This window comes from Emys orbicularis, chromosome 5 (genome assembly GCF_028017835.1).
Source record: "Emys orbicularis isolate rEmyOrb1 chromosome 5, rEmyOrb1.hap1, whole genome shotgun sequence".
In the NCBI taxonomy this organism is placed as follows: domain Eukaryota; kingdom Metazoa; phylum Chordata; order Testudines; family Emydidae; genus Emys; species Emys orbicularis.
In genome coordinates this window covers 88,583,654-88,598,799 of record NC_088687.1, presented here as the reverse complement: position 1 = coordinate 88,598,799, position 15,146 = coordinate 88,583,654, and the positions used below count along the sequence as shown (strand labels likewise).

The 15,146-nt window shown below is 41.7% G+C and overlaps 1 protein-coding gene across 1 annotated transcript in view; it reads left to right on the top strand.

Annotated features, from left to right (window-relative positions):
• MICU3 (mitochondrial calcium uptake family member 3) overlaps nt 1-15,146 on the top strand; it is a 109,442-nt gene that overhangs the window by 32,415 nt on the left and 61,881 nt on the right. The window contains exons 3-4 of the mRNA XM_065405388.1: nt 211-242; nt 11,508-11,586. Coding sequence (XP_065261460.1) covers nt 211-242; nt 11,508-11,586 — 111 coding nt within the window. The remainder of the gene's footprint in view (nt 1-210; nt 243-11,507; nt 11,587-15,146) is intronic.

The window sequence follows — 15,146 nt, the reverse complement described above, 5'->3', positions numbered from 1 at the left end:
AGGTGTAGCTATATTGAATGATGGAGGTATGAGTTGGAGAAGCTTGGCAGAGCTGTGATTGTAGTATGAGGTGATCTGGGGGCATGGGTGAGCCCATCTTCCTGACACCCATATATATGATCAAAAGAAAGAGGTTCATATGTACCTTCCAGGGGGATAAATCATTAACTGATTCCATTCCATTACATTAATTTTTCTCCCTCATTTCAGGTGCTAAAAAGTGGAGGTCCCTTTCAAAACAGGTGAGCAATAGTTCCTTCTGTATCTTGCAACCTTAGATTTCTCCAGATATGAGTTAAGTAAATATATGCTATAAACTTGCAACCACAAGGAGAAAGGATTAGACAATTTTGTTTTTATGGGTGGGATTTTGGTGGTGGTTTTTTTTTTTTTAATAAATCCCAGATTTTTCAAAAAAAACCCAAAACACCGAGACACTTCCTCTTCTGCTTCTTGGAATGTCACAATAGTCACTTGGTCTCTAGTAAAAGGATTGCTTGCTCTAATGCTTAATTATTCCTTCAAAGCCAAGTCTATGCTAGAAAATTAGGTTGGCCTAACTGTGTCACTTGGGGTGTGAAAAATCCACACCCTTTAGCAGCATAGTTAAAATGACCTAAATCCCCACGTGGACAGTGCTGAGTCAACGGAAGGTGGATTACCTATGCTGATGGGAGAACCCTTCCCGTCAGCTTAGGTAGTATCTACACTAAAGTGTTACAGTGGCACAGCTGCAGCATTTTAAGTGTAGACAAGCCCAAAGCTGATATGGATGCTGTTCACTGGTCTCTAGCTGAATATAAGGCAATGAATGAACAATAATTTAAAAGGAGCAGACTTGCAAAATTGTCTTAAAAATGTACTAGTTTGGGCACAAAAACTTCTTACCACTATTTTTGTGGTGGTAAAAAGTTACTTGTCCCAGTAAATAGACAAATAGAATTCTGGAAGGCTTGATTAAGCAGCATGTAAAAAAAACATGAGCCTGTTCCATTCTATGTAAGACTCCATGTTAATCCATATACCATGTACTGGGAGGAAGGAGTGAGTGAGACTAACTTTCCAAGATCCCATAGTCACCTAAAGCAGTGCTTCTCAAAGCCGGTCTGCCGCTTGTTCAGGGAAAGCCCCTGCTGGTCCGGTCCGGTTTGTTTACCTGCCCCGTCCGCAGGTTCGGCCGATCGCGGCTCCCACTGGCTGCGGTTCGCCGTTCCAGGCCAATGGGGTCTGCGGGAAGCGGCGCGGGCCGAGGGATATGCTGGCCGCCCATCCCGCAGCCCCCATTGGCCTGGAGCGGCGAACCGCGGCCAGTGGGAGCCGCGATCGGCCGAACCTGCGGACGGGGCGGGTAAACAAACCGGCCCGGACCGCCAGGGGCTTTCCCTGAACAAGCGGCGAACCGGCTTTGAGAAGCACTGACCTAAAGGAAATAATGAGCTTTAAAAGTACTATGTATTACAATGGGGTCACCTGCCTACAGAACTCTTATGACATCACCAGGTTGCTGAGTTTGTCAAAGTCTACTTCTCCTAAGGGCTAAATCTGCCTGTGGGAGTTGCCTTGGGGCTACCTGCTCTGTATTGATGAGAGGGGAGGGTACCCCTTCCACTGCTTTCTAGCTGCGCAGGAGATAGGGTGGGGGATGAGAGGCTGGCATGCTTAGTCTCTTCCCCCACTGCCATTTGTTTTTAACTTTGTAATTACAAAAATCAGGCTTTCAATGGTTCAGATAACTTTTAGACATGTCACATTGAATTGTCTAATCATTTGAAATAACTAGCCTTTTCTAGTTCTCATATTAGTCATTCCATCCTGAGCATCTTACTCAGAATTCAAAACTAATTGGGTAATTGAATAAGGTGCTTTGATTTTATTCAGTCTTCAAAAGTGTCTCAACTGTGAGAAGATTAATCAAGAATAGAAACAGTATGATATGGCCCAAGTGCATTTTTTCAGATCAGGTGACCAATTTATAGTTGGAAGTTTACACGCTTTTAAGCAGGGCTGGACTCTGGCTTTTTTGTTGTTTTGTTACCTCCTCCCAGGATGCAGTATTTGCAGCTAAAAAAGATCCATGTGGGGTCAGGAGAACAAGCACCTGTGTTCTGACTTCACCTAGCCAGGCTAGAGAGTTTGGGGAACAAATGACTCTTTTCCTTCTACACCCTCTTAATGACGCTCACAAAACCATGAGGAGAGTCCTAAGGAGTCCTAAGGAGTTCCTTAATCTGACTGCAAAACTGGTTACATTGTAATCTACTCCTGCTGCTTCCCTGCCCCATGGCTGTGTGGAAGTTTATGGAGGCTAGATACACTGTTCTTTAAGTGTAATGGGTACTTGTGCCCCATCTCCTCCAACAGGTTGATGTCTTTGAGGGAGCAAAAGATACTTATTCCCTGCTTCTCAGACTGGTTGCAAGGAGCTTGTCCCTACCTCCATCCCCATGAGTCTCCCAAGACTTTCTTCAGCAGCAAATATTGCCTTCAGCAGCTGTCTCCCTCCATTCCTGTTAATATCTATTGTTGAAAGAAGAATTACTCCATGATCTCTGTTCGTGTAGAAAAACTATTTCAAAGTACTGCAGGAGTCGCAGAATAACATTTCAGCAAAAATACAACCATATTTGCAGAAACCACAATGGAAAATTATTGTCTTTTTGTATTTATTCACTGTATATTTCAGTACATTCATCCAAGTATATACATTTCCAATTTCAAGGCTTATGAAAAAAATAAACCGTTCATTTTTATTTATTTTTATAATATAAAAACTGTTGATCATGTTTTACCCAATCTTAGCAATCATTAGTATTTACCCACCACTGTGGTGTTACAACAGTGTTCCTTACATTGGTAGCGAACAACTAGCAGCTATCAGTGGAGTTTCTGTGGGAGTTTTCCCTGAGAGGCGAGTGGTGATTTTGTGTTCTGGACGTGTAGTTTTGATTTGTGAGTGAGCTGTTCCAAGTGTGTGACTTGATCCAATGGTTGCTGATAGCCCTTAACAAGGGGGTAGTGCTGACCTAGGACTTGTCTACACTTGAAATGCTACAGCATCACAGCTGCAGCACTACTGCTTTGCCAGTCTAGTACTTCAGTGTAGACACTTGCTATAGTACTGGGAGGGGTTCTTCCATTGGTGTAGCTAATCCACCTCTCCGAGAGGCAGTAGCCAGGTCAATGGAAGAATTCTTCTGTCAACCTAATGCTGTCTACACTCCTGAGCAATGTAGTAGGGTCGACTTAACTTTTGAGTGTAGACCTGGCCCTATTTTGACTAGTTTAAAAGCAAGTCATTGGTTAATATTGGAGCAGCTAACAGCTGAGTTTCTGTGGGAGTTTGTAGGTGGGAGGTTTTTTGTCTTTTTTTTTTTTTTCTAGGAGTAGGGACTAGAAAGAGAAGATGATGGCTACTGATGCAACATTAGAATTGATCTGAAGAGGAGATGACATGAAGATGGTTGGATGTGCAAACTGGGTCATACATAATCCTAGAGCGGGTATCTGATGGAAGCTACTTATGCATGAAATGTCGCCAGTTAGAATTCCTGGCAGAAAAGATCCAAGGATTCGAGATTAGACGATGATGGAATTCAGACAGGGATTTGAAGTTATAATGGAAACGAGGTGGTACAGACAACTCAAGATTTGCGGACAACTGCTGAACAAAAGGACCTGGAGGGCGAACTGCCAGAAGCGGAGGGTGATCCATTGAAGAGCATGACCACAAGGACAATGCAGAAGCAGAGACTGGCTAGTGGAGGTGAAATAGAGTTGAATAACAAGTTTACTGCACTGGAGAATGAGGAAGAGAAACAGACAGAAGTTGTGGTGGTGCAGAAGAAGAGAAGGGAAGCGAGTCTATGCATAAGGGAGCAAGAGACAATGGAGATAGTCATGAACTAGAACCCAAGATAAAATGAGGATGTTTTACAGGTGACAGAGAGAACATAAGACAGATTTATACCAAAACCAGGAAGAGACTGTGTCACCGGGGACTCCACTCCATACTGAGAAGAAACGACAGGCCTGTCACCAGACCATATCCAGAGAACAGAAGAGTGTTTTATCTGCCAGGAGCAAGGATATGAGATGTGGATTTGAGATTGGAAAGGATCCTGATGGGAGTGGGGAAAAATCCATCGAGTGTGCTGCATATTGGGATGAATGATACTGTTAGATTCCCACTGGAATGGATCCAGGACAGTTATGTTAGGCTTGGTAAGATGCTCAAAGAAGTGGAAGCTCAGATGACTTTCAGTGGGATACTTCTGGACCCTACAGAAGGAGAGTGAATGTGTAGCAAAATAATTAAGATCAACAAGTGGCTCAAGGATTAGTGCTATGAGGAAGGTTTGGGGTTAATCAATCATTGCAAGGCATTCACAGAGGAAGACTGTTCTCGCCTGATGGACCCCCCACTAGAGTGCTTGGGGTGTTAACCTTTTGGGATCAAGGCTGACACAGTAGTTAAGAAGGACTTTAAACTAGAAAATGTGGGGAGGAGGCTGAGAGATTGGTGTAATCTCCATGCCTGACTTCAATACACAGGAGGAGGAAAATCAGCTAAATGAAGATGTAAGAGGTAAAGGAACACCAGAAGATAAGAGTATGGACAGCAAAGAGAAATAAAGTACAAATATCAACTGGAATAGTAGTCAGGTGGGTGATACAATTAGTGAAAGGACTATTTCTAGTTTGGCTAGAAAACTATGTGAGTCCTAAGGGAAACAACTGAGATACTTGTGCACGAATGCAAGGAGTCTGGGCAATAAAATGGAGGAACTGGAACAAATAGTGCAGGAAGTCAAATCGGATATAAGGCATGGTGGAAACCTGGTGGAACAGCATTCAAAACTAAAGGATGTGCGCTGTTTAGGAGTGATATACATAAAGGTAATGCTGGTGGGGTAGTATGAGGATGTGATAAACTGTAAAGAAATAAGAAATAGTATGGATAAAACTAAATCTGTTTGGGTCAAAATCACTTTGGGGAAGGATTGCAAAAGAGGTTCTATTAGGACAGTGCAGGGCAGTTGCTATAGATTTCCAGGGTTGGACTTGGATATGGATAGAGATCTCTTTAATGTTGTTAGAGAAATACTATCAGTAATTGTATCATAATTGGAAACTTAAACTTTCTGGCTATCGATTGAAGAATAAATGCTACTAATACTGGTAGGGCCTAGTTATTCCTGGTCATGATGCGTTTTCTTCATCAAGTAGTCGCCGAACCAGCAACAGGTGATACAATTTTAAACTTGTTTTGGGTAGCTAGTGAGGCCATCATAGACCTAGCTATAGGAAGTAACCTTGAATAGAGTGATCACAAATTGATTCAGTTTAAATTAAATGGAAGGATAACCAAAACCAGGTTGTCAACTATTTTTTTATTTCAGAAGAGCAGACTGGGAAATTAAGGGAATTACCGTATATACTCGTTCATAAGCCAAATCTTTTTTAGTAAAAAAGGGACGCACCAGAGAAGGGGGTTGGCGTATGAATGGGTATAGAGAGGGAGAGGTGGGACACAGCCCCTCCCCACAACAGAGGGAGCAAGGAGAGGCAGCACAGCCAGCAGAGCCAGAAGGGAAGAGGTGGGGCCAGAGTCTCTCCGCTTCTGCCACGCTGCTCTCCCCCCAGCCTCCGATGCAGCTGCAGCTCCCCAGAGAGTTATACTTACCAATGGAATACCAATTTTCGAAGAATTAGAATACAATAAAATGAATAAAGTATAAAGTAGTATACAGGTACTCACCAATCCAATAGTAGTACTGCACTGCAGAGTGGTTGCTTTCTTGAAGCACTTAGGTGTATACAGGTAAAATTTTCTATACAGTATGTTATCTTATGAAATTACATATCACTATGGGCAGTGCCTGGCATACATCCAGATCACTAAAAATACACTTAACACTAAAACTATACTGAACATAATTTAATCTTTCTTTGATGATTCAGAAGGAACTTCAGAACTTGCAGTGCCTCAGGGTCATCATTATCAAGATCAGTTTATTATTGTAGATGTGGGAGATTGGGCTGAATCTGTAATGACCCTATGACACACCCTGGAAGCTGCTTTTTTGAATAAATCCCTGATATCGGCTTGCTTACTTGTCTTCTGCCTTTTTTGCATAAAAGTAGAGTGCAGAATTTGCAATTGCATAACCTCCTGGGCAGTATACTAGTCCCAGTTACTAGATTGAAGATTTGTATTGGGAGATATCAGAAATGCTGATTAATAGAGCTTTCTGGTTGATAAAGTGCCGGATAACACAGCTTTTACTGTATTTGCAATTTTTATCCCAAGCAAGGGGAAAAAACTTGTAGGGAAAGGCTCCAGACCCAATTGGATGAATAACCATCTGTAGAGGAGCGGACTCACCCCTGTGGTGCCTCCTGCTGGTGACTTCCGGTAATTAGCTCGTTCCAGCTCTGAAGTGCCCTCTGCAGGCCGGGGATCCGCCTGTCCCTCCCTGGACCCCGGTGCCCTGGTACCTGGGTTGCTGCCCCCTACCAGTAACCCTTCAGTCTTAGGGTCTCCCCTCCCTGGGGAACCCCCACCCACTATTCACACCTCGCCTCAGTATAAGGCTACTGCCAGTCATCGTCTAGCCCCACGCCCTGGGGCAGACTGCAGTGTCAGCCTACTCATCACTGGCAAGGTTGGGTTTGGACCTGCTGCCTTGGCCTACCTCTGGGCTGCCCTCTGCAACCCCCAGTACCTTTTAGCCCAATGCTAGGCAGCAGCCTGGGGCTTTCCAGGCTGGAGCTCCCCAGCTCCTCTGCCTTTCCCCAGCCCTGCTCCACTCAGGTACCCTGTCTCTAGCTTCCTGCAGCCAGGCCCTTCTCTCTCTGAATGCAGAGAGAGACTTCCTCTGGGCTGCTGGCTCACAGCCTTTTATAGGGACCAGCTGGGCCTGATTGGGGCATAGCCCAGCTGTGGCTACTTCCCCAATCAGCCTAGCTTTTCCCTGCCACAGCCCTCTCCCTGGCTGTTTTAAGCCCTTCAGGGCAGGAGCGGGGTAACCACCCCACTACACCACCTCAGAAAGGTTATTAAGTGTAAGCAGAGAGCCTATAGGGAATGGTAAAAAGGATTGATCAGCAAAGAAATCTACATGCTAGAAGTTAGAAAATGTAGGAATAAAATAAGAATTGCTAAAAATCAAGCTGAATTAGCACTTACCAAGGAAATTATATAAAACTAAAAACCTCTTATTTATTATATATAAAGAGAATAAGGAAGGATGAGGTTGGGCCACTATACAGTGTGGATGCGGAGGAGACTAATCTAGGTATGGCCAAAAAACTAAATTAATACTTTGCCTTGGTTTTCAGTAAGGATGATAAGATGGAATATGGGCATGAAGGACAGTGTGCCTGATGGAAATCAGTTTACAGAAATGGAAATTACCACTTCTGAGTGGAAGAAAAACTTAATGTACTCAAAATGGGGGGACCGGATAATTTCTGTTCTAGAATACTGTAAGAACTGACACATAAAATTGCTAGTCTGGTAGCAACGGTTTTTAAAATTTCAGTCTTTTTGGGGTAGTACCTTCTGACTGAAGAATAGCTAACATCATGCCTATATTTTTTTTAAAGGGGGGGGGGGGTAAGGGATCTGGGTTATAACAGACCTGTTAGTCTGACCTCAGCCGTAGTCAAGGCTTTAGAACAAATTGTGAAGGAAAAAATAATTAAATTCATGGAGGCAAATGGAAAATGGAGTGCAATGCACCTTTGGTAAGCCCATGTTACCACACTAACATAATTTCCTTCTTTGAGGAAAAAAACTGATTTTTTTAGATAAGGGAAATATAGTAAATCTAATATACAGACTTCAGTAAAGCATTTAACATGGTACCACATGGGAAATTAATAGTTAGAGAAGATGGGCATTAGTACAAGAATTATAAGGTGGGTAAGGAACTAGCTAAAGGGGAGAAGGCAGTGTTTTGTTCTGAAAGGTGAACAGTCAGTTTGGAGGGAGATTGCTAGTGGAGTTCCTCAAGGAACTTGGGACTGATTTTATTTAGTGTTTTTATTAATCACCATGGCACAAAAAGTTTGCTGATGATACAAAGTTGGGAGGCATCATTAATACACAGAAGGACTGGAATATTATGCAGGAAGAATTGGAATACCTTGAGAATTGGAGAGATAGAAATAATGTGAAATTTAATAGTACAAAATGCAAGGTGAAACACTCATGGGGTCCCAGAGCCTGGGCACCAGCCCAAGCACAGATGTTTATACTACAATTTTATAGCAATGCAGCCTGAGCCCTGCGAGTCCGAATCAGCTGACTTGGGCCAGCCACGGATGTTGTATTGCATGGTAAACATATCCTGAGAGACTAATAACAAGAATTTCTGCTGTATGTTGGGGGTGCCTCTGTCAGATATGGCAAAGGAGGAGAAACATCTTGGTGTATTAGTCAATCTCAGGATGAATGCAAGTCAGCAACATGACGGAAAAGGGCAAGTATATCAGGCGAGGTGTCTGCCGTAGAGATAGGGCAAGACCCCATTTGGAATACTGCATGTAATTCTGGTCACCCATGTTTGAGAATGAGGAATTCAGATTGAAGCAGGTACAAAGAAGGGCTACTAGGGTGATGACGGGAATGAAGAGCTTATTTTAGAAGAGAAGACTAAAATTGCTTGGATGGTTTAGCCTAGCAAAATGAAGACTGAGGGGGATTATGATTGCTTTCTATATAAATGCATAAGGAGAATAGACACCAGGGAGGGAGAAAAACTATTTAAGCTAAAGGACAAATGGGTATAAACTATCTCTGAACAAATTCAGGCCATCAGATGAGTGAGATTCTGGAACAGCCTCCCCAATAGGAGTTGTGGGAGCAAACAACTTACTTAGTTTTAAGAGAGAGCTGGATAAATATATGAGTCAGATTGTGTGATGAGGTTGCTTGTGATTGTAGGATCTGGGCTTGGCATCCTTGGGGGCTACCTTCTGGTTTTTCTTATATTCCTAAAATCTCATGCTTCAGGGCTTCTGCCAGTCTCCTGCAGGGATCAGGAAGGGATCTCCCCCAATATAATTTTTTTGCTTGTTTCCTCTGAAGCATCAAGATGGCCACAGCTGGAGATGAGAGAGTGGATGGGGTGGTGCTTTGATTTGGCACTCGGCATTTTCTCTCTCAGGTGCTTAGCTTACTGGTTCTTGCTCACATGCTCAGGATCTAACTTATTGCCATATGTGGTGTTGGGAAGGAATTTTTTCCCAGGTCAAATTGGCAGTGGCCTAGGGGTTTTTTCACCATGCTCTGCAGTCTGAGGTGAGAGTCACTTGCTGGGTATATCACACTTAATCATTTCCCTACCATTGCAGGGGCCTTAGGAATTGGTGCGCCTCAGTCCCTGCTATTCTCTGCCTGTGTCACATAATAGTTTAGTCTCCTAGGCTGTAATACTTTGGTCTACTTTTGGGTGTTGTGTTTGGTGTGTTGGTGGCCTGTGATATACAGATGTCAGACAAGATGATCTTGTGGTCCCTTCTGGCCTTAAACTCTACATCATTTTTCAATCCCACTATGTATCACATCCCTCAAATATATGCTGAAAATTGTAACTAACAGTATAAATCTCAGAGAGACGGGGTGGATGGTAATATCTTTTATTGGCCCAAAGAAAGCTTGTCGATTTCACCAACAGAAGTTGGCCCAATAAAAGACATTACCTCACCCACCTTGTCTCTCCAATATCCTGCGACTAACACCGGTACAACACCACTTTATAAATCTCAAACTATAATGATTTGCCTTTTGTTTGTTTGGCTTCCATTATGCTTCTGGTTAATCTGAAACGAGGTTCATGCTCTGATCCTCCGAGTGGACTGTGCAGACTTCTGCACCCATGTAGACCCAGTTGCATGACTGAGCACTTTATTAGGAAGAAATGGCACCAGATCTAAAAGTAGCAAGCTCTTTTGTTTTTGTACAATGTTCCCAGACAGGATCTTTAGTTTGGTTACCTTATCATGTGTATCTCTCCAAGTGGATTGCCTTCAATAAATAATATAAATTCTACACTTTTTTTGTTTACTCTACTGCAGTTAGACTACAGTAAAATCTGTTCTCACTTAATAATTAACAACAAAAATTAAATTTTAATAATCCAAAATCTGCAATTTATTTTAATATAGTAATTAACCAGATTACCAGGAGTAGAGATAAGTAAATAATTTTTAGAAAACCATTTGACAAATTGTAGCACTTTCTGTTTGTGCATTGTCCCAGAACAAATCATGATTTTAATAGATTTATTTATCTGAAATTATTTTTGCAAATAATTATTGTTCTGTAGATTATTTACCAGAAGCTTGTAGTGATGATTTGAAAATCAAAATGTTATGGATATGAAGGTTCCATAATATGTTTCTTCTCCCTGACTGGATGTGTAAAACTCATGTGACCCATTCCTGCAAGGTTTGGGAATGCCTCTTGAGAGTACTGAGCATTCTCAACTCCTGTGAAACTCAGCAGAAGTTGAGGGTGCTCAGCTGACAAAATTCTGCTCTTATTGATACTGGTGTTAAATTGTTGTATGTCTATTGACTTTATTGGAATTATTGCAGTTTGATTTGCACTTTTCATTGGTGTAATTGAGAGCAGAATCTATCCTGGTATCCCTGCAAGGTGCTGAATGACTCGTAAGCCTGAAGAAGCCCATTATCAGGTTTCTAGTGTGAAATTTGTTTTGGTGTAAGTGAAGTTAGACATAAAAGCAATGCATCCAATTTTGGGGCCTGAACCAAAGCCCATTGAAGTCAGTGGAGTCTTTCCATTGACTTCAATGGCTATGGATCAGTCCCCCAATAAAAATACGTTAGTAAATGAGTTGTAGCAACAAATTGAAAAGTTCAGTCATGCGTAAGGTGTACTGAGTTACATATAAGAACCCAGTCCTACAAACTGTTAACTATGAATACAGATTTGCTCATGAGCCTGGTATCAGGACTACTCACATGAGCTAACCTTACACTGTGGGCAGGTCTTCACTACGGGGGGGGGGTCGATTTAAGATACGCAAATTCAGCTACGCGAATAGCATAGCTGAATTCGACGTATCGGAGCCGCCTTACCCGCTGTGAGGACGGCGGCAAAATCGACCTCCGCGGCTCCCAGTCGACGGTGCTTACTCCCACCTCCGCTGGTGGAGTAAGAGCGTCGATTCGGGGATCGATTGTCGCGTCCCGACGAGACGCGATAATTCGATCCCCGGGAGATCGATTTCTACCCGCCGGTTCAGGCGGGTAGTGTAGACCTAGCCTGTGTTTAAGTGTTTGCTGGATCAGGGCCCATGTGCTTTTCTAAGCTAAAATTTTTCCACTTACAACTGCCATACACTGGGAATTAAGTTAAATAGGAAATTTGTGTAAAATTACTTGTCTCTGGTCTTGGTTTCTTAGATTTCACTATTTAATCTGATAACGACTTTACCAACTACTTTGTGTTTTTTAATTTTTTTTTCTTTCAGGAATTGAATCAGATACTTATAGAGACACCACCAGTTTGGAAAGGATCATCAAAACTGTTCCGTAATCTTAGAGAGAAAGGTGAGGAAGATTTATTTTACTGAATGACTTTACTACATCTATTTTAGATTCTGTATAGTAGAAATATTGTTGCTAAAATATGCACTTTTAAGCTGAACCCTTAATTTTTTTTCCAAAAAGAGGGAAAACAGTTGTCTTTTACATTTTAGAGACTAGCAAAGTTTCCTTCAACATCTGCATTGTTTGATCATGATTGCAGCTGCTGTAGGATCGCTATATATAGTACTATCTGAATCTGGAACAGTTTTTTGAAGTGTGGTGTATTGGTATTTAAATGTTTCAAGTTTAATTTTGTCCTTCTAATGAGAATTACCTACAAAAGAGACAGAGATAAAATACTTTAAATTAAAGGATACAGAATGACTTTCAGTTTTGGTAGATGCAAAGATAGTAATGTATATTGATTTCCTTGAAAAACTTCACAGTTATTCATGTTCACCACAACACTAATTGGTAACTTCTAAAATCCCATATATTACATCAACTCTTTAATCAAGAAAATCAGATTTATGCATTAGCAATTTCTAAAATTCTGCAAATCAAGGTTTTGACTTGAAAATCTTCATAGCTTCTGACCATCAAACTTCACATTAATTATTGGGAAAAGATCAGGGCCGGCTCCAGGGTTTTTGCCGCCTCAAGAGGCACCCAAAAAAAAAAAAAAAAAAAGTCGCAATCGCGATCTGCGGCGGCAATTCGGCGGGAGGTCCTTCCTCTGAGCGGGAGTGAGGGACCGTCTGCTGAATAGCTGGACGTGCCGCCCCTCTCCGCAGTGGCCGTCCCAAGCACCTGCTTGGCAAGCTGGTGCCTGGAGCTTGCCCTGGAAAAGATATAATCTGACATATTTTTTAAAAAATACATATTCACTAAAAACCTGTACTATGGAAACTTGTAAAAGCCATCCAAATTAATCTATTTAGTCTTGCATTTATTTCCACAGTAGCCGAAGACTCATGGAGTTTTTTAATTAAATCTGGCCTTAAATTAGTTAAGTCAGACAACTATTACAAGATGGTACAAACAAAAATATTATCTATTACAGCAGGTTGAATAAAGTGATCTTGAAATACTAGTCCGCCTGAGCTGGTGATTCTTGTTAGAATGAGACCGTGGAAGAGTTAAGTCCTTTCTGAGTATTGGGGCTGGAGGTATTTTTCTGTGCTGTTGCCAGATACCAATGTTGGGATGACTGCTGTTCAGTTTTTGTTAGGTTTCAAACTGAACTAAACATTTACAATAAAGCTATAAAGAAACCCCCAAGACTAAGCTCATCTTTGGAACGGTACTAAAAATGTTGCAGTATGCCTCAACTTCATGGTCATGAAAACCATTTGCTGCTCACTATTGTCAGCATTAAATCGAAGAGAGGCACTGAAGCCCTGAAATAAGGCTTTTTCTTTTTTTAAAGCTTCAGGATTTATTATACAGTAACTCCTCACTCAAGGTTGTAGTTCTGTTATTGAAAAATGTGACTTTAAGCAAAATGATGTTAAGCGAATCCAATTTCCCCATAAGAATTAATGTAAATGGGGGAGTTAGGTTCCAGGGGAATTTTTTTTGCCAGACAAAAGACATATACAGTATATGTTTTAAACAATTTAATACTGTACTCACCAATGATGATTGTGAAGCTTGGTTGAGGTGGTGGAGTCAGAGGGTGAAAGAGGGTGGATCGTCCGGCTGCTCCTCTTGCTGTTCTTTCCAAAGTGCCATGGGATGCTCAACCCCCAGTTTTGCCCCAGGCCCGCCCCACTCCACCCCTTCCCTCAAGGCCCCACCGTACTGTGTCCTCGCTCCTCCCCCCCAAACCTCCTGAATGACTTGAAACAGCTGATTGCTGCAGGTGGGAGGCGTGGGGAGGGAGACGGGAGTTGCTGACCCACGGGGCTGCCGGCGGGCGGGAAGCGCTGAGGAGGGTGGAGGGGAGCTGATAGGGGGCTTGCTGGCCCACCCTGGTACCAAGCCCCCACAGCCAAACAACATTATAAGCAAACATTGCGCAACTTTAAATGAGTATGTTCTCTAATAGATCAGCAACATAACAACGAAACAACGTTAACCGGGATGACGTTAAATGAGAAGTTACTGTACCTAAGTCCATTCGTATGAACTTTAGAATATTTCAAAACTAGAGAGTATGTAGCAAGTACACTTAGCATGTATAAAGTTGCAGTGGAACCTGTCCTGTGCGTAGCTCTTGTGCACCTTATAAATATGTTATGCTTGCAAGAGAAATGACCATAGTATACTTTCTGCTATGAAGAATTTGGCTCCATAAAAATGAGTTTTAGATCATCTAAATGAAACACAATAATTTCATTTTTAGAATGTTTATAAACATTGGTTCAGTTATGTGCTTAGAACAATGTGCTAGGACTCAGGAGATCTGGGTTCTATTTCCAGTTGAGACATTGGGCAAAGTAACCGTACTTCAGTTTTTCCATCTGTAAAACATCCAATCTTGGAAAATGCTTTGAGCTCTACTGATGAAAAGCACTACATGAGGTATAACTATTATTTATTACATATACCTTATTCCATTGAAAAATAGTCATACATAAGTAAAGATTCTGTAAGAACTAGTATTAAAATTAGGGCTCAAATTTTAAATATTTAACAATAGGAATTGCCTTTCTCACCCTTCACATAACATTTGTTAAAACCATGTATTTATTTATATATTTTAACTGTGGTACTCCTCAGTCCTTAAGTATATCTCCTTCATGCAAGGCTGTTGCAGAATTCCAGCAACACTTTTTTATTTTTGTTTTTGGTGACCTATCCTTTATTAAAAGATACCTTACTATGCAACTACTTTGTTAGGCTGAGAAGTTCCTGTGCAGTTCACATGAAAGCAATATTAAATTATTTGCATGTTCCTCATATATGATACAAGGTGCAAAACTGGATAGCTACATCAAATGTACCTTTGATTTAGAAAAGGAGTGAAGTAAAATATAAAGAATTATTTAATTAAAAGTTTGACTAAATTGCATGCTAAATGACACTTTAATTAATAATGGGGGGGGAAACACATACAGGCTCCCCTGCCTAATTCCCCTGCTGCAGGAGAGGGCATAAGTCACATGCCACTCTTACTGCATGTCTGATAAGAAAAGGGCAAGGACATTGAAAACCTGAGGGGAAGCTAAACCCATCCTTGGGTGAGGAACTGGACTGAAAGGCTTTCCTGCTGAGAGGCGATACTGAGTGTGCTATCCAGTAGACCACCTGACCCTCCAAGGGCTCTATTGCTTTTGGCATGATAGGCAGTGGTCTCCGCACACTAGTGGCCGAGGCATTGTCAATTTTTTGGGGGCATCACAGCAAAGGAGATTTTAAAGAAGAGATTTGAAGGAGTATAGTGAAGTAGCTTTGTAGATACTTACAGGCAGATCCTCCCAAGCATGAGGCAACGTGGGAGAAAGCACAAGGTGCTTGTTTCTTATCAGTATTTGATAATAAAATAATCTTCATATCAACTGAGAATTACATTATATGTTCTATTAATAGTTGTTGATGTGACTCTACTTTTAAAAGATCCAGATATGATCTGAATA